Below are 25,187 nucleotides of genomic sequence, written 5' to 3'. Positions count from 1 at the left end.
TTTTTTTTTTTTTTAAATTAAATTTAAAATGAAAAAAATTAAAAAACACACTTGATATGTTGTAGTTGGAGTAAAAAATGAAATACTAAAAATAAGATAAGGATTTATGCTAATTCTAGCATGCTATTCATTAATGGGGTTTATGTGCTAGCTAGAACATTCCTCTGGCAGTGTGGCAATCTCTTGAAGTTGTCTCTAGTTGTCCTTTAATGTTAGCCTGTTTCTATCCATATCTGCCCTTCTAGTATTAGATTTTATTAGTTATACTTGTTAACGAACTGTATAAGTTTTCACTTTAATTAATTTTAAAGCTCAAGTTATGACAAATATCATTTTTAAGACTCTTTTAACTTTTCTGCTTGGGACTCTACAGTACTACCTGCCTGCATTGTTAAAGCAAATCATATTGCCTTTCAGGTATAAGATAAAAATCACTTTTTCTAAGCATCTTCAAGCTGAAACTCGAGTTATGACAATTGCTGTTTTACATTTGATCTTGTACTAGACCTGGCCTTCATAATTTATGTAAATCCCCAGTAAACAATTACAAGCTGATCTCGAGAAAATTTTGAAACTATGTAAAAGTAAACACAATAAAATTTAATCATAACGAAGCAGAGTGCAAAAGAATTACCATATAATTGATATTTAGAAAGAAAATATAATGATATTGTCACATCAGAATCGTGGGTTCTTCAAATATTCATTTGACCTGAAAGGCTAAACCCTCAAAACCAATGGGAACAGAAAAAGCTCACTGAATATATGCAAATTCATACCCGGTTTGCAATTGTTGAAAAGAAAAACGTATATGTTATCTGACTCAATCAAAATGAATATATGAAACTGCCAACCATTCATCTTCAAAATCTTCCTCTCAGTGATATAGGCAATCAATAGAGAGTAGCATACCAAGTAATGTTCAACTATCCATAACCGTCTGAGCTTTCCTAAAATGAAAATGTTTAAAAATGAAAACTATAGAGATAATTTTCTGATTATGATGTCCACAATACGTGCATGGCATGCAATTGACTCATATCGGTGAACTTCAGAGACATTTTGTAAAGCTCTCTCAGCTTTTCAGCATCACCTCACCTGTTGGATACTGTATTTGGTTGAGAAACAGGAGCAGACTTGTTTGCACTGGCTGAAATTGTCATGGCCAGGATTTTCTTCAAAAGCATTTGCAACTGTTTCCAGAATTTCTCATGAATCTCGGGATAGCTGGTTCTAAAAGAGTCTGAATCTTTATCTGATACATGGTGTCGTTCAAGCATGCAGGATAGACCTGATTCCAGCATCTAAAAAGCAAGCGCAATATATTTAATATCTCTCAAAAAGTGGAGAGTAAATTAACAATGCTAAGCTGACCATGACATCATAACTCATTGGCAACAAGCCCATGATTTTCTGATACATCATAAAATTTTGAAACCGAGCCAAGAGCCCTAACCATGTTGCAATACAAAAGAAATGATTCCTTCCTAGGCCTCATGTTTACTGAATCTCATACAATAATACCAAGTGGTGCTAATCTTTTTTGTGATGATGCCAAATACGAAGTGTGGTCACATTGGCTTACGATGGAAGTATGGAACTGCAATAAGATTTGTGTTTAAATTGCTGAGCACACTATCTTGAAGTATTTTGTAAACTTTTATAACACAAGGAAAAATAAATCTAAACATCAGATTCCCCTCTCCATCAAAAGGCTATTCAAAATGTAATCATTTAAATAACATAAAAAATATTATAAGATGATTAATTCAGTTTGAAATGCAAATTTGAGTAAAGCAGTAGGATTGCACTACTTAGGTGTTAGGTTCAAGTCTTACTCATTAAAAAAAAAAAAACTTGATATGCTTAATTTAAAAAAAATGCAAATTTGGGTTCTTTCTAAAAGTCTTATCATCAAGTTTTTTTCCTTAATGAATAAGACTTGAACCTAAGAGGTTACCTAGTGTAATCATACTGCTTTGCCACCTAAATTGAGTAAAGGCTTGAAGGCATCATTATCGTCATCATTATTTCCATCTCCAAAACTGGAGATAGCTCCTTGATGACTCGGTTTCGCTGGTTTGAGTATCAATTTATAAAATTTAGGTTGGTTCTAGCGTAGCCTAATCTCCATAATTCTAATCATGACGAGAAAGATAATTTGGTGTCTTATCACATTTTCCACAAGCCATGGGAGTAACATGTATAATCATTAAATAAAAAGGTGTACAAGAAACAGAAAGTCCAAGAACATACTGCATTTGAGTGTAAAAGGCCTGAAAGGCTTAAGGTAAGAGCTGATCTCTCCATGAGAATAGTCACGTACATGCTGGGATGTGTCACGTACATGCTCTTTGCCAATTTCTCTCGGCCAAGGAAGCATACTGCTTGACTCGTTGGAGAATGCTGTTTTCACCTTTAGACAAATTGTTTTTCTTATGATCTGACTCCAAAAACTTCAAGCAACAATCCCTTTGGTAGCAAGCCAACTGAAAGTAAGCATATGCAGCCTCTTGTTTGTGCAATTCACCTAATGATTCATACACACACAATGCCTCCCTTATCGCATCATTGGCTGAAATCTCATGTTTTCTTAATTCTTTCCTTCCTTTTCTTTCATTGTTAAAACCTACACGTGTATCTTCCATTGCTCCATTTTCATAAACTTTTGCAGTTTCATCTTCTTTTGCCAAGAGCATGCCAAGCCTTAGATATGTATTAGCAAATTGTGTATATACCTCATTCCTCAAGCTACTTGTCACAGAATCAGCCTCTTCGGTGATGAAATTCAGTTCTGACTTTGCTGCCCCATAATATCTAAGTGATTCACTATATTCTAATTTTGCAGTCTCCAATGCTTGGTTGTATGCATTACGGAAAATTGCATGTATTTTGAGATTTTCAATGTTTGATACCATCTCTTCAGCCAATGATCATCTCCCATGGCCCAAATTACAGTTAATTAATATAATATTGGTGTGATCAGAAACTACTCTAAATGCATTGATAGCTTCTGCGAAAGCATCTTCAGCTATTTTCAATTCTTTTCTTGCAAGCCTATTACGACCTAATTCGTTGCAAACCCACCCTTTCTTTTTGAATACAAATTGTAGTTCTGTAGAACCAGACGGAAGTCCACCCAATGCCTTTCCAGCTTCTTCATAACAACTTAGGGCTTCTAAAAGATTATGCTCTGCATCTTTAACTAAAGGATCCCCAAGGTACTTAAATATACTACCAATTTTCACATCAGGTGCTTCTTTGGGAGCTGTTTCAGTTTGAGATGCCACAGTGGAGCCAACATCATGCATCTCCAAAGAACCCTCCACCTTTTTAGAATTAGTCTCCAAAGGTTTTACCCCATTAGTATAAGAAGCTTCTTTTAGGCTTTTATCACCTTTGGTGAGCTGTAGACACTCAATACCAGAATTTTTTCTATTATGCATTTGGTCATTTTCGGGGTTTCCCAAAAGTGAGTAGGACATGCTCTTAGCATGTGATTTCTTTGTTTGTTTTTAGCCATAAGCTACTGAGTGCATATCTGCATTGCTACTGCTGGCACTACTACCACTGCTTGCTCTGTCACTTTGGAAGCTGCAATTTACCAAAGAACATGAACTGCAATTCTGGTTATGCTGCCCCAGCTTCTTCTTGAGCCTTTCAACTTCCATAGCCACCTCAGAAGACATTCTCAATTGTCTATTACTAGATTTCCTCCTTGCCTGTATTGAGATCTCTCTACCATTTATCATATATAACTCAACATAAACATCTCCAACGAGTGTCCATGCCTTGGCCCAGAAAAGGTAAGTTGAAGAGGATAGTTCAAAAGTTTGAGAATCATCCGTAGAGTTGGAAATGTCATCCTTCTCACCAACACTGTATGTTCTTGTGCTTTCATTTCTTTCAATGAATTTTTTCTGCCATGATGAGCAATTAATCATTGGGGAAATGAACCTTGTGTCTTCAAGATGCTGTGGCATTGATCCATAAATAGAACACGCCAATTCTACAACCTTCAAAGCCTGATGTAACTGGCCATCCTCCTTATTTTGAGATTAATTATTTTGAGAGAACAGGCCTAAATGGTCTATGCCCAAATATAGATATTTTGCCTTTTATAGAGAGCAAGGCTATTGAGGGAGAAAGGAAATCAACCTATTGGTGCATGCCTGCTGTTCTAAACTCTCTGTTTTTCTTTTCCTCTCCTTCCTACTTCTTAGTTTTCTTTTTCTTTTGTTTTACTTTCTTTCCTTCTCAATGTTTACTTTTGGGTTATGTTTTTCTCTAGAAATTCCTATTATTGTGATTTTTTGAATCCCTCTCTCAGTGCACAGCAAGGGGTCCTTTATAGAACCTGCCGTGATTGGTATTTACTGTTTTAGCCCTTAACTGCCTTTGTCTGGTGTGGGTGTCCTTGCCGACAACTTACTGGTCGTTAGTGGTTCAGCCACCACCACTTACCTGTGCTGGCTGTGTCGCTCCCCTCTGCTAGACAAAAAAGGCTATTTTGTTTGTTTGCTTACTGTGGCTTTTCTACCCATTACAGTGTGTGTGCTTTCTCTCTCTATCCCTCATGGCATACACCTGGTGGTTCCAACTCATCCTTGCTTCTTTTGAGTGGCATGTCATTCCAGCAGGACATTTTCCCCAAAAGAGCCTGAGCAAGAATCCTAGAATAGGTTTTTTCCCTCTGCCCACTGCCAAACCATGCCCTGTGACCCATGACCCACCACTTCCTATATTGGCTGGGTACAGGCTGGTGATGCCTGGGTCTCGCGCGCGCTTCACCTTCTTCACCTGCCGCTCTTGGATTTGCCGTGTTCTGGAGATTGGTCTGTACGTTTTGCCATGCACTTTTGGCTTCTTATGGCGTAGGTTGTTTTCTGATCTGCCATTCTTTATGACTTACTTCTTTTGGGGATTGGGCCTTATTGGATCATGGGCCTTCCTTCCCTCGGCCTATTCTGTGTTCACTCTGTGGCCTTGTTAGCATTTTCCTGCCGTACCACTCTGCTATTCCTGCTGTAATGTTGTTTGACTCAATTCTGTTCGGCCTTTTTTAGCCTGTTGTTTATTTCCCTCCCAATGACTCAATGTGTTCACTGGCCCTTTTCTTACACTGTTTGCGAGCTCCTGTGTCCCATTTCCCTCTTGGGCATCCTTGGCCCATTTGTTTTCCTTGAGCTTCCTCGGCCCTTTTCCAATCCTGCTTTCCCCTGGGCCTTTACTAACTCTCTTGGGTTTCCCTGACCCAATTACTTTATACTTCATCCTTGAGGCTGATGGGTCTTCCATTAGCCCCTTATTTTCTTTGCTTGCATTCTTTGGGCCTATTGTGGCTCATTCTCGCTTTTCTACATACTACCCATGGGTTTGCTTCCTCTCTCTTTCCGAGCCCATTCAAGCCCATTTGCTTCTTCAGGACCCACTTTATGAGCCCGTGAGCCGTTCATTCTTGCCACTTGGGCTCAATAGCTTTTTTTTGCTTGCTAACTTTGGTTTGCCCATGTTGCTAGGCCTTTCCTCTTACTGGGCTTGCCAAAAATGAGCCTCAACATTTAGCTTCCTAAGCATATGAAACGTTGTTGCGGTTTATATGCGAATAAAAGACTTTTCTGCCATCTTCTGTCTTTTTTTTTCTTCTTTTCCTTCGCAAGCTTTTTCGAACAGTAGTCCCCAACTCATGTGTGTTTCTTTTCTTTCTCGTCATGAATAGTGTTGTCTCTTCGAATTTCCCAGTTTGGTGGTTATACTGAAGGGCAGCCTTGCTTCATTAATTTTATTCCTTATCCGGTGGCTGACCCATCGCCTCCCTTCACTTCAGTTTTAATGATGTTGATATTTAAAGAAACCTCCCTTCATGTTTCAACCAGTTTCTCCTTTTCCCACACAAACACCTTTTCCGTTCCCCTTCCTTCACCGTGTTCCCTTCTTCAAGTATTTTCACCCATTTGTTCCGATCAACCATCAAGGCTAGAGCTCTTCCCGCTGTAAGGGGAAAGATGTTGTTTCCGATCCTCCTGCTACCTATGATGAAGGCAAGGAGGCCGTGTACTCCGAGCCTGACTCTTCCGGTGAGGAGGAGGCGCGACGTCCCTCTGACAGTGAATATGCCCCTCTAATAGATCCTTGGTACGATGTCCACCCTCATTTTCCAAAGGTTCTCGGTGATTGCATGCTGCCACCGCCAGGCCCTGTGTGGCTTGCTCTCTGTCGTCGCAACACGGAGGCTCCTTGGGCACCATTGGCTTCTTCGATTCCCGATCTAGTCATTCGCTAGGGCACTTCGCTCCTCGTGCCTATTCATTTCGAGTTTGGGTCGGGCATGGCCTTGTGTTGGAAGGAGTGGGTAGATAAAGAGTTATCCGATACGGGCTTCATGGGTTTGCCATAGCGGGTTGGCGTATTGAAGGCCATTGTTATGTCCCACTGCTTATCCAACTACAGGGACCTCTTTAATCTCCGTTATCTAGTCCGCCGGTGGTGCACCGCCACCCACACTTTCTTCTTCTCCTGCGGTGAGATCACCGTGACCCTGAAGGACGTGGCGAATCAGCTTCTCTTGCCCATCCTTGGCGATGTCGATCTTGGCTCTTTAGAGCTTTCTCCGGAGGAAGAGGCCGTGTAGGCCAAGTTGAAGAAAAGAATGAGTGGGAATGCCAAGTTATCGTATTGGGTTAGTTCTTCTTCCAAGTTTTCTGCCGCTGCTAGTCGTGCAGCCTTCATCACTTTTTAGCTCTGTAAGTTCATTTTTGGTTCCCACCCCTATTATGCTGTGAAGCCTTTGTATTTCCGTTTAGCTATTAAGATATCTGCCGGGGTAAGTTTGCCACTGGCCCCTATGTTCTTAGGACATTTGTATGTACAGTTAGACATCCTGTGGAGCGATGAGGACCTGGCAGGCTCTTGCCATATAGTTACTTCTTCTGTTCATAGTACCGTTCTGCAGCACCTGTTATATGAGCACTGCGCCAAACATTTGGCTAAGTGTAGACCCTTTCACTTTGCTAAGGAAAAGTATCAGTTTTGTCCGAGAGCTATTATTGATTTTTGTTTCAGATTCGAGTCTGAGTTTCCGTTGGTCTGGTTTGAAGCCAATTTATCATCTTGTCATTGAGTTCTTTGATAAAGGAGTCGGATTCTCTTGGAGAGCATACAAACACTTGGGTGCAGTCTATACATGTGCCGATTCTGTGATGGGTCAGTTTGTTGATACGGTTGGAACTACCACCCCGCTGGTTGGTTTTGAGGAGAGGGGGATTACCTATTTGGCAGCTACCAATGCTGGGTGGTTGCCTTATCTGGCGGACGAGGTAATCAAGTTTGTGCATTATCCTGCTAATCAGGTTAGAAGACAATTTGGGCTAGACCAAGACATTCCTAATGACCTCTCTTCTCTCATGGAGTCTCCTACTTCTGTTAGACTGTTCCTGCGGCATACTGCTTTTGATTTCTGGAGGCAGCACTTTACTGCAGTTACTGTTCCAGGCTCATTGAGAGAAGGCATTTGCACTCCTGCCATGCACGAATACTGGCAGACCATGATGACCTCTTTTGAGCAAGAATTTCTGGATAGCTGTGGCTTTTCCCTTATTCCCCTCGATAGACTTGGTATGGTTATTTCAGCTAATCCTCGATTGCTTCTTCCTTCCAAATCCGTGTTAGCCTATGCTAGGAAGCAAGGTTGGTCCGCCATCCTTGAGTGGGATGAGGAGGGTGGAGGGTGGTATTGGCATGCTGGTGATTACCCTTCAAGTTGGGAGAAAAAGGTAAAGATTACAAACCTTTCTGCACTGGGCAAGAAGGGTCCTGCCAAACCCAAATCCTCCAAAAAGGGTGGTGAGGTGGTGCCTCTTGAGAGTGACCTTCCTCCCATAGGCCGTATAGTTTTAAAGGGTTCTCTTCCTTCTTCAGCCCGCACCCGCTCTAGTGCACGCCTTGCTACCAGCAAGCCTAAGTCTACTGCTCCACGACCATCCACAGGTGCTCCTCCTTCCAGCAGGACACGGGGCAGCAAGAGAAAGACATCCCTTCATCCTGTGCCCACCATTGAGCGGAGGGTATGTTATCTCTAAATCTACTTTGTCTTTTATACATATGTATTTTAGCTTTCCTGTGGTTAACACTTGTATGCTTGTTGGCTCTTCTTCTTTAACCTTGTCTTCTGTTTTCTTTTCTTTTGTAGTCTAAGCATAAGGAGGATGCATCTGTCACCCGTCCCATATTACTAGATGAGCCCGAATTTGAGGTACAACTCCATCCTTCCATTTTCTTTACATTCCCTTTGCCACATAACTTTAGCCGTGTCCCTTCTCTTTTCTTTTTATCATCTAGTTACGGCTTCCTCTGTTCCTCATTCTTCCTCATCACTTTTATCTTCTAGGATGAGCTTGAGCCTATTTCCATATATCGTCCCATAGTCGAGGAGCTTTTTGCCTCCATAGGCATACCCATGGAAGGTTTCTTTGAGGGAGCTAATATTATGTTTAGGACCATAACTTCTGCCGCTTCAACTGCTGCACAGGGAGTTTCTGCCAAGGCTCCCATCCCCTCCACTAAGCTGGTACCCATGGAGGGTACTTATACCGAGGGGGTTACTAAGGACACTCCCATTTCTGTTGAGACACTTATTCCCCAAGAGGCTGCCCAGCCTGAAGTTGCTTCTCCTACCACATCTCTTGTCATCTCCACCGACGACCCCATCGCAGCTCTATCTCAGGCTGTGAAAGATGGTTCTTCTTTGGTGATTACCCCTTCTTCCATCCCTAGTTCTACCACTCGTGGGCCTGATGCGAACTTGTCCTCTGAGGGATCTGAGGATGCTCTTGAGGATCCTGATGATGAGCCCACCATAAAGAGGAGGACTTCTGAGTCTGATGAGGAGGAGAGTGCTGATTCTGAGACCGAATTCATAGGTATGTGCCTCTTCCTCCCTTTTTTTGTTATCTCTTCTTCATTCTTCTAATTGCAGAGACCTTTAAAGAGCCAGAAGTTGCAGTGGATACAGGGATGCCTATAGCTACTTCTCCTGCCATATCTACGGCACCTGTTTCTGCCATTCCCGCAGCGCCAACATCTACCATTCCAGTTTCTGCCACTGCTACTGTGCCTGTTTCTGCTACTCTCACAACGTTAGCATCCACCATTCTAGTTTCTGCCATTGCTACAGCACCAGTTTCTGCCACTTTTACAGCCCCAATTCTCACGAGTCCTATTGAGTTTTCTCATCTCCTACCTCATTTCTTTCTTGTGAGTTCATTGCTCCTAGATCATGGTTTCTCGTATTAAGTCTCATACTCCTTGTTAGGTTCGTTGCCTACTATCCCTTCTCAATTTGAGGTGGGCAGCAGTTCTGCCACGGTTCCTGACCCTGTGAGTGAGGCTGCAGCCTTCTTTGCGCATTTTGATTAGCCTGAGGTTAACGACCTCGATCCTGTAGACTTCTGGAGTTTTGGCCCTCCTTATGTGGACTTCCATGGCTTTAGAATTCCTCAGGATTACGTTTATCATCTAGAGGCAGTTTACAGTAGCCGGGGCGACTTTATGTAGGGATTCCGCCTCGGTCATTCTGCCAGGGAGCATTTCTTGAAGCTGTTGGGGAGCACAATGAATGACATTGAGCATAACTTCGTTGATACTGTCTCTTCCGAGAGGATCCTACAGTGGAGAGCTGCGGTTCAGGAGCTAGTTAGTGTGGGTTTTGCTGTGGAGTTCATCCTAGACCATCTCCGTGAGATGCCCGAGCCTTCTTCATGAAGAAGGTTCAACCTGCTGTAGATGCCATTGACACATGGATTGAGACTTTGAGGAAGGAGGTGGCAGACTTGGAGGGTCGTCGTGAGCATCTTCTTGCCAGCATTGGTGGGTACAGCCGCTTTGGAGACCAGCCTCTTATCTCTGGGCTTCGTTGATGTAGTTCCCTTCTCTTTTTTTTTTGTTCTTTTCCTTCTTTTACTACCCCATCTAGTACACTTTATCTACATATTTTCTTTTTATAGCACTTATTTGGCTAGTTTGACATAGTTGGCACAATTGGGTTTGTAACTTTTGAGATGCTATACTTGGTTGCTATTTCTGCTACTGCTTATGACATAGAATGCTTTTTATAATGCTTCATATCTTTTCATTGTGTACTCATAAAAGCATATTACAAACTTGTCTTGTGATATGACCACTTGAAGGAAAAGAGAACAAAAGGTAAACATTAAACTCATTGAATAAAAGGGATAACTACATAACCTCATCTTAGACATAATAACGCTTTAACCATTTCCCATTGATGGGATCCATTAGGTTCTTGCCATCCATCTGGGCTAGATGATAATACCCACTTGGATGTGCTTCTTTTATCACAAGGGATCCCTCCCATTTTGGTGCAAACTTAGATGGTCCTGCCATACCTCGCTTGACATAGTCCGCCACTTTTAGCACAAGTTGTCCTCCCTCGAACACCCTCTCTTTAGTCATCCTACCATAGGCTTCTGTCATCCTTTGTCTATATCTGCGGCTACGCTCTTGGGCTTCTTCCCTTCTTTCATCAAGCCCTTCCAAATCTTCACATCTTTCTGCTGTAAAGGCTTCCTCCTCTTTTTCCTTCCCCTGTATCTCCATAACTCTCAAAGATGGAGTCTTCACTTTTGCTAGGCTCACTACCTCCGTCCCATATACTAAGGAAAATGGTGAAAATCCTGTGGCAGACTTTGGTGATTTTCTGTAAGCCCAAAGAGCGTCTAGCAGGTGTGTTGCCCATCCCCCTGTATATTCTTGGCTCATTTTACTGATGATCTTTATGAGGGTTTTGTTCGTCGCCTTCGTTTGCCCATTTCCTTGAGGGTAATAGGGTGATGAACGATGATGCTTGACTTGGTAGAATTCCAACATTTTCCTTACTTCGTTGTTCACAAAGGTGTGTCGTTGTCACTGATAATTCTGTAGGGTATCCCAAACCTTACAATTATATTTTCCTTGATGAAGTTTGCTACCGCTCCTCCTGTGGCTTTGCAGAGTGGCACTGCTTCTGCCCATTTGGTGAAGTATTTTGTAGCTACTAGAATCCATATATACCCACGCGATGGGGGGTTAACTGGTCCCACTAAATCAAACCCCCAAGTGTGGAAGGGCCATGGGGTGACCATACTGTGTAAGTTCTGCAGATGGGTATGAATCAAGTTGGCCCGTACTTGGCAGCTATGACATTTTTTAACAAATTCTGCCGCATCTTTCTTCATGGTGGGCCAGTAGTAACCCATTTGCAGCAGACATCTATATAACTTTTTCTTCCCCTAGTGCTCTCCACATTCTCCTAAGTGCATTTCTTTTATCATTTCTTTTGCTTCCTTGGGACCCAAACATCTTAAGGGGTCCCCATCATACCCTTTCTTGAAGAGGACTTCACCATGTTGGGCTGCTTCCTCTTGCACTAGGCCCGAGTTTTTCTGGATAAGGGAGTTGGGACCGGTCCAACTGAAACCCACCTTGGTCCAGCTTGTGCACAAACTACACCACCTCTGCCAGGCTTTGGTTACATGCCCATGGCAAGCAGAGTCGCTATAAAGAAGTTATGGCAGGCAGATATAATACAGATAACACAAGAAAATATAATCACTACTTTTAACTACAATAAATAAAAGTGAGCAACAAAAGGCTCTACGTATATAGAATAAGCTAAGTGAAGGATAAATAGAGTTAGCAAAATCAAAGTGTTAGTCTACCATGCCAAGTAATACACGGGATTAAAACCAAGAAAGGGACGATTGTTCCCTCAACAAGAGTAATCTCAGAGAAGAGATTAATTGTTTTGAGAGAATAGGCGTAAATAGTCTATGCCCAAATACAGATCTTTTGCCTTTTATAAAGAGCAAGGCTATTGAGGGAGAGAGGAAATCAACCTATTGGTGCATGCCTGCCGTTCTAAACTTTCTGTTTTTCTTTTCCTCTCCTTCCTACTTCTTAGTTTTCCTTTTCTTTTGTTTTACTTCCTTTCCTTCTCAATGTTTACTTTTGGATTATGTTTTTCTCTAGAAATTCCTATTACTATGATTTTTCGAATCCCTCTCTTAGTGCATAGCAAGGGGTCCTTTATAGAGCTTGTCGTGACTGGTATTTACTGTTTTAGCCCTTAACTGCCTTTGTCTGTTGTGAGTGTCTTTGCTGACCACTTACTAGTCGTCAGTGGTTCAGCCACCACCACTTACCTGTGCTGGCTATGCCGCTCCCCTCTGCCAGACAAAGAAGGCTATTTTGTTTGTTTCTTTGCTGTGGCTTTTCTACCCGTTACAGTGTGTGTGCTCTCTCTCTCTCTCTATCCCTCATGGCATGCACCTAGTGGTTCCAACTTATCCTTGCTTCTTTTGGGTGGCATGTCATCCCAACAGGACATTTCCCTCAAAAGAACCTGAGCAAGAACCCCAGAATAGGTCTTTTCCCTCTCCCCACCGCCAGACCATGCCCTCTGACCCATGACCCACCACTTCCTATATTGGTTGGGTAAAAGCTAGTGATCTCGCGCATACTTCACCTTTTTCACCCGCTGCTCATGCATTTGCCGTGTTCTGGAGATTGGTTTGTACGTTCTACCGTGCACTTTTGGCTTTTTATGATGTGAGTTGTTTTCCGAGCTGCCATTCTTTATGACTTCCTTCTTTTGGGGATTGGGCATTGTTGGATCATGGGCCTTCCTTCCCTCGGTCTATTTTGTGTTCACTTCATGGCTTTGTTAGCATTTTCCTACCGTACCACTCTGCTATTCCTACTGTAATGTTGTTTGACTCAATCCTGCTCGGTCTCTTTGGGCTTGCTGTTTATTTCCCTCCCAGTGACTCAGTGTGTTCACTGGGCCTTTTCTTACACTGTTTGCAGGCTCTTGTGTCCCATTTCCCTCTTAGGCATCCTTGGTCCATTTACTTTCCTTGGGCTTCTTCGGCCCTTTTTCAATCCTACTTTCCCATGGGCTTTATTAACTCTCTTGGGCTTCCCTGGCCTAATTACTTTGTACTTCATCCTTGGGGCTGATGGGTCTTCCATTAGCCCCTTACTTTCTTTGCTTGCATTACTTTGGGCCTACTATGGCCCATTCTCGCTTTTCTACATATTGCCCATGGGTTTGCTTCCTCTCTCTTTCTGGGCCCATTCAAGCCCGTTTGCTTCTTTAGGACCCACTTTATGAGCCCGTGAGCCATTCATTCCTGCCACTTGGGCTCAGTGGCTTTTTCTTGCTTGCTAACTTGGGTCTACCCATGTTGCTGGACCTTTTCTCTTGTTGGGCTTGCCAAAAATGAGCCTCAAAAGGTTTATAGCAATTTAATTTTTATTTTCAGATTTTAGTTCTATAAAATTTTTTTGATCGGGCTGGGATAGTAGGATAGAGAACGTGGGTCTTCTTTAATTTTCATATTTTAGTTCTATATATATATATTTTTTTTTTTGGCTTTTTATTTTTGTTTGAAAGGCCACAACTTTATGGGACCAAATTATTGACGAATATTTAATTTTTTTGGTCTTAAAAAAATTTCAGGGTGGTCCCAAATTTTTTTAAAGGGTGGGCAAATATAAAAATTTTAAATTATTATATATAAAAAAAAAAAATTTCCTAAGTTAGGGTGGTCCTGTGACCACCCTGGCCTGAACGTGGCGCCGCCTTTGGTTTTAGGAGGCATTTCATTCATTCTTTAGGTTCAAAGGGTATTTTGGTCATTTTATTAGATTCTAAGGATATTTGAGTAATTTTTTAGATTTTGGGGGGGGTATTTTGGTCATTTTCAAGTTTTAAGGGGCATTTTGATGGTATTTTGACCATTTTAAAGGTTTTAGGAGTATTTTTATCCACCCATTTGATAGGCCTACCATTCAATGAAGGACAAGAAGTGGAGTTTGTTGAGAACTTTTACGTGATAGATTTCAATTTTGTGGCTTTATTTGAAGGATTTTATAATGAACTATTAAGGCTGATGAGCATTGGAGTTGGTTAGAAAGATTGACTTTTGTGACTTCCATGATTTGGGGTTTACCGGCCCAACATTCTGTTGGAAATAAAACAAAATACTGATGGCCCTCTCCTCACTTACTCTCACAAATACTCAACACACTACTTAGTGTATAGAAGAGACTTACACTCACAAATTAAATAAAGGGAGAGAGAGTGGAGAGGGAAGAGTTAGAACTCTTTAAAGCTTTGTATTTCTCTTCAACTCTTATTTAGAACTTGACGGATGAATGGGTTTATATAGTACACCATCCAACCATTAACTCCCACTACATTTATTTTTCTAACTCTTACATTCATAAATCCCACACATAACTTCAATAAACCTCCCACTACATTAACTTATGAAACTCACACTTATTTATGAAAGATTAATTAAAAACAAGTTTAACTTCTAACACATTCACTTGGTGCAATCTACAATCGGGGGAGGCTAGAGTTCTTGCATGACTAGTCCGTGCCAAATTACAAGGGAATGGGAGGATTTGTTTAACTACACGGAAGTTTTTGTTTTTTGTTTCTTTGTCTTTTCTGTTGAGAATCAACTTCCAATTTGTTTAACTACACGGAAGTGAAGCATGGATCTGAATTAGCTCGATCTCTGTGTGATTGTTGTTGATACATAACCGAGACGAGTTGCTATGAGACAAGGTTGTAAATGATTTCTATAAACACTAAATCTTAAGTTTGAAATTAAACCATTGAAATTGAATCATAATACTAATTTGTATTTATGAATAAATGAGTACAATTATTTGTATTTAATTATTTTACAAAAAGTTGATTCTTTAAATTAGTCTTCTTGAATATTTTTTTGATCCACATGCATAAGAAGTTTTGATTCGAAAGCATAATCTTCTCTGTTGGTTGGAAGATAAATTGAATGGTCTTTGCAACAGAATTACAACGAATTTCTGGGTTTGAACTTGTTAAAGACTCATTGTTCTTTGCATTCCTCGAATGGCTTTCGAATGTTCTTTATATTTGAAGGCATTCAGAGCCTTAAGGCAGAATTTCTTAATTAAGTTTCGGCATTAGCTCCTCTAATGAGTTATGAGATGCTTATGTTTATAGTGGTCTCTTAAGATGAGTCATACTTGATATCCTTGAGGATAAATGGTGAACTCTAGTTGGCCCAAAATCAAAGATTCTCACTAGAACTTATGTTTGTTAATAGTTATTCCTAATTTTATTTCTTTTATTTAAGTATAATTATCAACTAATTTGAATTGAAGACTTATTTTTATTTTGTGGACTCAAGTGATATGTAGCAAATTTTGATTTTTTGCCAATATAATGTCAACTTGCCAATATAAATTTTTCTCAATAAATAAATAAAAATTTGGTATTCGCCACTAAATTTTGATGTGGCCCTTTATTATTGGCTAATTAAAAAAAAATTTTAATTTTTGCCTTCCTTCGAATGGCCTTTGAGATTTGGACACATCCACGATTTTGAGCGTACAAAGCGAGGAGATTCCAACGGAGAAGTCTGAAGTCGTGTAGAAGATGCGCAAGAGAGTTGGGGTGATCCTTCGAGTATTTGAAACAAAGGCTTTGCAAGGGAAGCATGAATTTATTTGCATATGAGATGGGTTTTCGGGGGTCTCATGGTGGAAAGCTACTCTGGCTTGGTCGTTATCGTTAATGTCCTTATTTTTCAGCAAGTGCCATGTGAGTTAAAGGCTCACTAACATTTTTACAACCAAAAAAAAAAAAAAAGAAGAAGAAGAAGAGGGATTAGCCTTTTAAACAAAAGCATAATTATTTTCTTCCATCTTATTCTTGCCATGCATGAAAGTATAAATTCAGAACATTAACCTAACTTCTTGGATTAAATTATTACTGTGTTCTTAAAGGTTCTATGTACGGCAGGGAGGCCAATGAGGAGTATGCAAATGTCGTAAATATTTTAAAGGGTTGGGTTTAGACCTCTGTCAAAAAACTGTATTTAACCTGTCAACTTGATAATTAGATTAATTATGGAAGTTTTAGGTTAAATATTCAATCATCAATATCATACAAGTGCAGAAATATAAATGAGACAAGATATGGTGACTCATTAAACCTAATGAGACAAATTGTTTCATAAGAAAAATTTGGGGGGACTTAACCTTATCAATCTTGAGGTTAACAGATTCACTATTAGATAGAGATTTATAGTCAAAATAACCCTATTTATTGTAAATCTAATTATAGTTACCAAACTGAGTTTTGAATCCCACAGACGACTTTGATAGTAATCTGCTACTCCGTGAACCTCCAGCCCATGACTTCAATGTTCCCTTGAAGATTTGCATCTAGTACTCTTGATATCTGGAAATCAGCAACTTGAATCTACTGGTTCAAAGAGTATGTGAGTAATCATCGATAAAAACTTTGAAAGAGCAATAGGTACCAACCTTTTAGATCTCCAATTGATCTGCTCCAAAGTCTTAAAAACGTGTCCTAGAGTTTTCTTTATCTACTTAGTAAAGTAGGTCTCAAACCCTAATTTTCTAATGGGTTATGGGCTGAATTTCTGATTATGAATATATGACTTTCAATTGGTCAAACTTAAATTTTGATCAGTTGAAACTGTTAAAAATTATGTTCCTTGAATTAGTTGATTTTCTATTTTTGCACACTGAAGCAATACCTTGAGCATTGTCTAACCATTCTAATAGACTCTATAGCTATAATTAGATAAGTTTGTGTTCATGTGTATGCCAATAAAACTATACAAATATAGAACCTAACATAGAGAAAAACAAGTTTTGATTCAACAATAGAAATCCTAAAAATTAGCAAGAACAAAACAATTAAAGAGAGTTTAGAAAGATCTTACAAAGCTATATAACATCATGGGAAGAATGTGTGTGATATGAATAAGCCCAAGTCCATGGAGAAAATTAATTTATTTTTGTGAATATATAAACATGAACAATATATATATATATATATATATATATATATATATATATAGATGTAATCACAAACAATAACACAAATAAATTCATCTGGAAAGAACAATAAACAAAAAAAATTTGTAAAAAATAATTAAATATTGTAACTTACAGACCGGAAGGATTAAGCAAAACTAATCAAATCTTGAGTTTCACACAATTCCCTTAAGACAAATTTCGCTCCTTATACTATCAATAGTGCTTTGAGACTCACAGATGTCTACCCCCTAGGATAAAATGATCAACAACACGTAGTAGAAGCACTGCAACCTCCGTGCCTAGTGAACTTAACTTTGTTTTTCTCTCTCTTTGACTTTATACAAATGTATGCACAAAAATATTCTATTTTGGAAAGTTTCTTAGTAAAAAAAAAAAGGTAGTTTTATGAATAAGGGAGTATGAATATGTACGTTGGTGAATAGACACCAAAGTACTGTCCACAAACTTAATAAGAGGGTCTAGCCTACACATGTCTAAAGCCAACTCCAACAGATGAGCATATAAACTCATAAAATAATATTTTTCCTTCATATGTGTGTCTCAAGGATTTTCATCAGTTAAACCCATGTTCAAGTGGGCACATTTTTCATTCACTCCTTATTGGTCCATTCGGTCAACCCATGTTCGGTCCACATTGGTCCATATCAGTCCAATTCAGTCCACTCCAATCCATTTGGTCCAAATATTCATTTTTTTCAATTTTGGGCCCCAAAATTCTTTTCTATTTTATTTTATTTCCTTAATTGTTGGGCAGAAAAGTATAAAATTTTATTTAATTTGGGACAAAATCTTTAGTTTTAGGGTAAAAATATAATAATAATAATAATAATAAGCATTAGAAATTAGAAATATGGGTCCTAAAAATACATTAAAAATTATAATATTTTAAAGACAATAAAATGAAAGCATTTTAAATCAAACTTAAGAAATATTTTAGGAAATATTTTACTCATATAATTATATTTCTTAAAAAATAATATATATATATATTTTTAAATTTAAAAGAGAGATTAGTTATTTTTTTATGATTTTTTTTATTTTTATAATTATTATGTGCAGATGGAAAGTTTGTTTATTTGGAAATATATTAATTTTAGAAATTAATACACCTACTAAGAAATAGCTATTACATCTCTTTTAGAGATAAATAGTTATTTCTCATTTCAAATAATAGCTATTTATAAGGAATGACTATTCTCTGTAATAAAAACATAACCAACTGAATAACTAAACTATAAGAATAACTATTACATTACAGTGTCTATAACAATTTACCAAAAATATCCTTATATTTGAAAAAAAAAAAAACCTACAATTCTAAACTCATATAATAATTTAAAATTAACGTGACACGTTATATGAGTTCCATGGAATCGGGTTTGTACATTTTTTATAATATTCTAGAATATGTTCGAATTAGTCATTACTATGTATTGTTGTTGAATGAAAAAAATTTATATTGGGTTTGTACATTTTAAAAAATTCTTGAATACGTTCAAATTAGTCATTACTATGTATTGTTGTTGAATGAAAAATAAGTTATATGTTCCATTACATAAAACTTATAAAAATATAAAATACTCTTAAATTCTCACTCTTGGGAGACCTTGCTCATCACCATAAGCATGGGATATACAAGTACCTTGGGGATCTTTCTCTTAAAGATGCATATCAGATTTATTCAGATGCCCTAAGTTGTTATGAAGAAGCTATAAAGATATTGGGGGGACTTCCATCTGGTTCAACAGAATTATTACAAGATGTGCTCAAGAAGAAAGGGGGAGCTTACAACGAACTGGGTCGTACATGGCTTGCAAGAAACAATTTGACTAAAGCTGAAATTTGTTTTGCACAAGCTATGGCAGCATTCAAGGAAGTCTCTGATCACATCAACGTTATATGGGTTAACATGAATTTGGGCCATGGCAAATGATTATTTGCTAAAAAGATGTCATTGGAGACTGCCATAGTACAATATTGGGAATCACTTAAATGTTATGAAGCAGCAAAGTCGGAACTTAATTTTGTGCCCAGATATGCTGACTTAAGGAATAAGGTGTATGAACAATATGCTAATACATATCTAATGCTTGGCATGAGATTGGCTAATGACGTAACAGGAGAAGTTTTAACTAGTCCTAGTGAAAGAAAAAGAAGGGAAGAATGAAGCAAAAAGAATTCAGTCTAGGATTCTATATGTATGGCATTGACATTGTTTGAATCATTAGGTGAATCCTTCAAGCAGCAGGCTGCCTATGCTCATTTTCAACAGGGTTGCTACCATAGGAATTGCTGTTTGAAGCTTCTGGAGTTGGGCCATAAGAAAAGGGACTCATCTGAAGGTGTTTTAGAGCAATATGTTTCCTTGGCCAAGAGAAGCTGGCAGAGTGCCTTGGAGTTTTATGGCCCACAAGCACATCCCCACATGTATCTGAGCATACTCATGGAGAGGTCAGATCTTTTATTACGCCTTTCAGGCCCTGCGGTATGTTCTTGGACTTTGATAGATGTTAATATTTACATTTGTATTTCTTACTCCACATTTTGAGACAGTAATGTTTTGAATTTGTTTTTGCAGATGCAGGAATCATCTCTCTCCTACTTGCACGAAGCTCTCTCATACATGCTTGAAGGACAACACGTATCAAATAAAGCTTCAGAGAATTTTATAATCCAAAATTTTATATGTTCCATTACGACTAGTATATATAAAAACAAGAACCTTAGTTACAATGGTCTAAAATTCCTTTTATATATACAATTACTTTTAGACCATTGTAACTAAGGTTCTTGTTTTTATATATACTAGTCGTAATGGAACATATAAAATTCTGGATTATAAAATTCTTTGAAGCTTTATCTGATACGTGTTGTCCTTCAATCATGTATGAGAGAGCTTCATGCAAGTAGGAGAGAGATGATTCCTACCTTTGCAAAAACAAATTCAAAACATTACTGTCTCAAAATGTGGAGTAAGAAATACAAATGTAAATATTAACATCTATCAAAGTCCAAGAACATACCGCAGGGCCTGAAAGGCGTAATAAAAGATCTGACCTCTCCATGAGTATGCTCAGATACATGTGGGGATGTGCTTGTGGGCCATAAAACTCCAAGGCACTCTGCCAGCTTCTCTTGGCCAAGGAAACATATTGCTCTAAAACACCTTCAGATGAGTCCCTTTTCTTATGGCCCAACTCCAGAAGCTTCAAACAGCAATTCCTATGGTAGCAACCTAGCTGAAAATGAGCATAGGCAGCCAGCTGCTTGAAGGATTCACCTAAAGATTCAAACAATGTCAATGCCATACGTATAGAATCCTCGGCTGAATTCTTTTTGCTTCATTCTTCCCTTCTTTTTCTTTCACTAGGACTGGTTAAAACTTCTTCTGTTACGTCATTAGCCAATCTCATGCCAAGCATTAGATATGTATTAGCATATTGTTCATACACCTTATTCCTCAAGTCAGCATATTTGGGCACAAAATTAAGTTCCAACTTTGCTACTTTGTAACATTTAAGTGATTCCCAATATTGTACTACGGCAGTCTCCAATGACATCTTTTCAGCAAATAATCGTCTGCCATGGCCCAAATTCATGTTAACCCATATAACGTTGATGTGATCAGAAACTTCCTTGAATGCTGCCATAGCTTGTGCAAAACAAATTTTAGCTTTAGTCAAATTGTTTCTTGCAAGCCATATACGACCCAGTTCGTTGTAAGCTCCCCCTTTCTTCTTGAGCACATCTTGTAATAATTCTGTTGAACCAGATGGAAGTCTCCCCAATGTCTTTATAGCTTCTTCATAACAGCTTAGGGCATCTGAGTAAATCTGACATGCATCTTTAAGAGAAAGATCCCCAAGGTACTTATATATCCCATGCTTATGGTGGTGAGGAGGGTCTCCCAAGAGTGAGGACATGCTCTTCACATCTGATTTCTTTCCTTGTTTTCTGCCTTAGCTACAGAGGGCTTATCGTCATTCGTACTGCTTCCACCACTACTACTTGCGCCACTACACCTGCTTATCCTGTCACCTGGGCAGCTGCAATTTACAGAGGAACATGAACTACAATACTTGAACTCAACATATACATCTCCAACTAGTGTCCATGCCTTGGCCCAGAAAAGGTTAGCAGAAGAGGATTGCTCAAAAGTAAAAGAATCATCAGCAGAGCTGGATTTATCATATTTCGCACCAACACTGTATGGGCTTGTCTTTTCATTCCTTTTGCTGACCATTGAGGAAATGAACTTTGTCTCTTCAAGATGCTGATGCATTGATCCATAAATAGAACATGCCAATCTTGTAACCTTCAAAGCCTGATGTAACTGGTTATTCTCCTTATAAGCTTGACCGAGTGCCAAACCAGATTCTCCAAGCAAACAACCAAGTTTACACATCTTACACTCCGATTTTGATGTTCGAAGCCATTCCTGAATGTCCCAAGCTTCAATACAGTCAGCATCACCACAAGCACAAACAGAGGAATTAGTAGGCAACTTGGGCATTGATCTAAGAGACTTGATATCCTGAGAGACACGATGTACTTTAGCTATCTTAGACAAAATGAGATCGGCAACTGTTTGAACTGGTGCTGGAGATGCAAAGTTTTCATCCACTAGAACTTGATGCGGCTTCTCCTGGATCCCTTAATTCCTTGTCAACCGTTGCTATCAATTTTTGATAAGCAGATAAATTTTCCTCTGAAGTTATCTTCACACAAACTTCTAATGCTAAATCTTGAAATCTTTGTAAATCTTCATAAGGTTTGTCACCTGAAACTGAAGAGGAGACCTCTTTATGGGCAGCTGATTCAGACATACTAATAACAAATTCCAAGGAATCTTCCTCAGCAAAAATAGCTGCGACTTCGGATGCTAGAGGAGGAGATTCAGATGTCAAATCAAGCTCTTCGTCAGAATTTAGCATCGTTGCAAATTGTTAATAAGCAATTTCACATACAACCTGTCTAGCATAATATTAATTGTAAATCAAATTATATATCCATCTACTACAACTAAATTTTTAAAAGTAATTATAAAAAAGAGAACTCTTCTTTTTTTTTTTGGGTAGGAAATAAAAAAGATAGAAACTCTTAGGTGAAAAGTAATTTAAGAAACATAACAGATGATCTGGCTCATCTAAGAAAATACAAACATTTTCTAAAGAACCTCAAACATCTATCCCTTCTTAGGAACCAACAGAAAACCATCAATTACTAAGAGCTTCTTCAAGGCTACTAGACAGCAATTGAAAGAAAAACAGTTATCATCTCATTCACAACAATGAAAGTAAAAGCCTGTAAGCAGTTTGGTGGAGAGTCCCTAATGAAAACAAAGAATCACTTCGTGTATGCAATAAAGAAGGTAGGGAGTTTGAAGGTTCATCACAATCATTGGAAGAATGGTTCTTGAGAATAACAGAGAGATCAAAAAGTTGACATCACTGTCAACTTCTATAAAGCTGCAGCAATTGAAGTCACACAAGAAGAACAAGTTCTATAACAATTTAGAAAGTAAATCGATGAAGAACAAAATTGATTTTGGAACAGACCCATTACCAAACCAAAACCATAACTTTTTAGCAAATAATTTAGATATGACATTTTTTGTATATTATAAAGCTTATGACAGCTACAGAAATTGAAGTCAAACAAGAAGAATGAGTTCACTAACAATTTAAACAGTAAATGGATGAAGAAAAAAATTGATTTTGGAACAGACCCATTACCAAAACAAAAAACATCAAAATGTTGAATCAAAGTCAAGTTTTATAAAGCTACAGCCATCAATTGAAATGAAACAAGAAGAACAAGTTCAGTAATAATTTTAACAGTGAATGGATGAAGAACAGAATTGATTTTGGAACAGAATTAATACAAAGCATAAGTAATGCATGACATAAATCTGTAAATTAGGGTTTTTGTTGAGAAGTACCCATTTCATGAACCAAATGTATACAAGAGTGGATACAATGCCAATAGAAGTTAAAACATAGAATTAAACAGGAACATCATTACAAGAAACTTGAGAATTTAGAGAGAAAAAGACAAGTCTCTAGAGGGAGAGAGGGAGAGTAAATGATTAGAGTATTTATAGGCCTAGGGAGTTAGTGGAGGATGATGTCATCAACTGCATAACTAACTTTCCCTCCAAAATTTTCAAACAGGGCAGGTGTGGTTTAACATTTTTTTTTGGTTATGAATAATATGATTTGAAGAACAGGGCAACATTAAAAAGAACAAAACCAAATTGACAATAAATAGTAGCTTAGGATGACAATTACAAATGAATCAATTAAAGCAACATGTAATAATCCGGACAGTAATTGAAAAGTATTCAGAATTGATCACATACCATGGAACTGGTATTGAAAGTGCTCTCCTAGCCCTAGCCCTAGGAGGCACAATATGTGTTTGAACTCCAATACAATCCAATCGAATCCATCTCTATTAATTTTCACTTCAATGTTCTAACATAGCAAACCCAATATAATCTATCAATCATCAATCAAATGGCTGTCAAACTAAAAAAAAAAAAAAAAAAAAACCATTTTTTTATTATAATAAATTCCATAATATAAAAAAGGGAGTACCTTTCCTTTCCTTTCCTTGAGGAATGAAGATGTTCCTCCATCTCCAGTTCTCCATGGCGAATGCGCCGCTGCAGCGGGCCCCACGAGCCCTTGAAAATCTTGCCTCGCGGCTGCTGCTGCTGCTCTCTCATCCATTGCTGCTGTATCCGTATGCCTTCCTTCTCCACCTCCATTGTAGTAGTACAAGACATAATAATAATCATCACCCAAACACACAGGTACAGGTTGAGTTGAGACTTGAGACGTTGAGGCTGAGGTTAAAACTTTAAATTAAAAAATAAGAGGAGCTAGAGCAGCTAGCCATATGTGTCAATCTTTCGTGAGAAATTAGAAACAAAAAAAAAAAAATATATATATATATATATATATATATATTTTTGGGGAAATTACAACTTGCCTTAACGTGGTTTGAATGAAATTTAAGTTACTTATGTCTAATTTAAAACTTGACATTTTACTAACATGAGATTAATTTAATTAAAGTTATGTAACCCACCTCTGTTAAAAATAGACTAAATCCACTTTTATGTCTCCTTCCTCCTAAAACATAAAACACACACACAAAAAAAAAATAAAAAAAATAAAAATAAAAGAAGAAGACAAAAGAAGATAAAAAAGAGATAGCAATTGTAATTTCTAACCATTTACAACATTAAAAATAATAATAAATAAATAAAATTATCCTGCAATTTTAAACCAATCCACTTGCCATATTTCCATGGGCACCTTGTTCAATTTTTTTTTTTAATAGACAAAGGTGGAGGGCTTTGGGCTTTTAGATGTTTCCGATGAAAACAACCTGAAGTGTCAATTAGTTAAATTACAAAACAAAACTATGTTGGTAGTTTAGTTAGAAATATTATATACAACTAGCTGCTCATAATTTTTTTAAGGTGGTCTCACTAAATTTATTTTGTACAATTTAGACTAATTTAATAAAGAATAATGTATTTCATAATCATATTTTTATTTATTATAGGAACAATCATAAATGTAATATAGGAGCAATTATAAATCATAAATATAAATTTGAACAATTCTATTTTTATTTATTATAGAAACAATCATAAATCATAAATATATATTTGTCATACCCAAATGAAAACAATAAATTTTTTCTCAGAAATTCAAAAGGTAAGTTAATGAAAATATTCATTTTATAGTAAAAGTTATTTATAACATTTTGTGAATCATTGAAAAGAATATAAAATTTGAAAAATATTCTTTTAATTTTAAACAAACTTTCTCAAACCTTATTTTTTCTGCCGTACAATCCCAAACACCGAAAAGGGGGCATAGTTGGTGTGTCACTGGATTGGTGGTACCAATAGGAAGGGGGGACGACCCATCGAATTCACATAAAAAATCACCAACATGAACACAAACGAAATCTTGAATTGTGTATAGAAACAAAACAAACCACTTCTATTCTTGGATATGAGGTATATGAAGAATGGCTTTTTGGTCCCTTTCATCCGGTGGTTAGGACATCATCTTTTCATGTCAAAGAAAATAATTAAAATATAATTGCAAAAATTAAAATGTCACCAATCCGATTATTTTTGTTTGACTAACATTTGCTTTTCTCTAAATAAATGGTATTATAGAGTATTTCTAATACAACTATTAAAAGTTCTTTGTCCACCCCAAGGGATTAGA

At 37.8% G+C, this 25,187-nt stretch overlaps 1 protein-coding gene and 1 pseudogene across 1 annotated transcript; both read right to left on the bottom strand.

The window, feature by feature from the left end:
- Nucleotides 1-998: 998 nt before the first annotated feature.
- On the bottom strand, nucleotides 999-21,539 carry LOC126713452 (uncharacterized; annotated as a pseudogene).
- Nucleotides 21,387-23,846, bottom strand: LOC126713454 (uncharacterized). Its single transcript, XM_050413204.1, has 3 exons — nucleotides 23,529-23,846; nucleotides 23,291-23,405; nucleotides 21,387-21,811 (listed from the first exon to the last, which is right to left on the bottom strand). The coding sequence occupies exons 1-3, from the start codon at nucleotides 23,661-23,663 to the stop codon at nucleotides 21,546-21,548; spliced, it is 516 nt and encodes a 171-aa protein (XP_050269161.1). The 5' UTR covers nucleotides 23,664-23,846; the 3' UTR covers nucleotides 21,387-21,545.
- Nucleotides 23,847-25,187: the final 1,341 nt, after the last annotated feature.

The sequence above is a fragment of the Quercus robur genome, chromosome 2 (assembly GCF_932294415.1).
Source record: "Quercus robur chromosome 2, dhQueRobu3.1, whole genome shotgun sequence".
Classification (NCBI taxonomy): Eukaryota; Viridiplantae; Streptophyta; class Magnoliopsida; order Fagales; family Fagaceae; genus Quercus; species Quercus robur.
The sequence above is the reverse complement of the archived record's forward strand: the minus strand, read 5'-3'. Positions and strand labels throughout refer to the sequence as shown.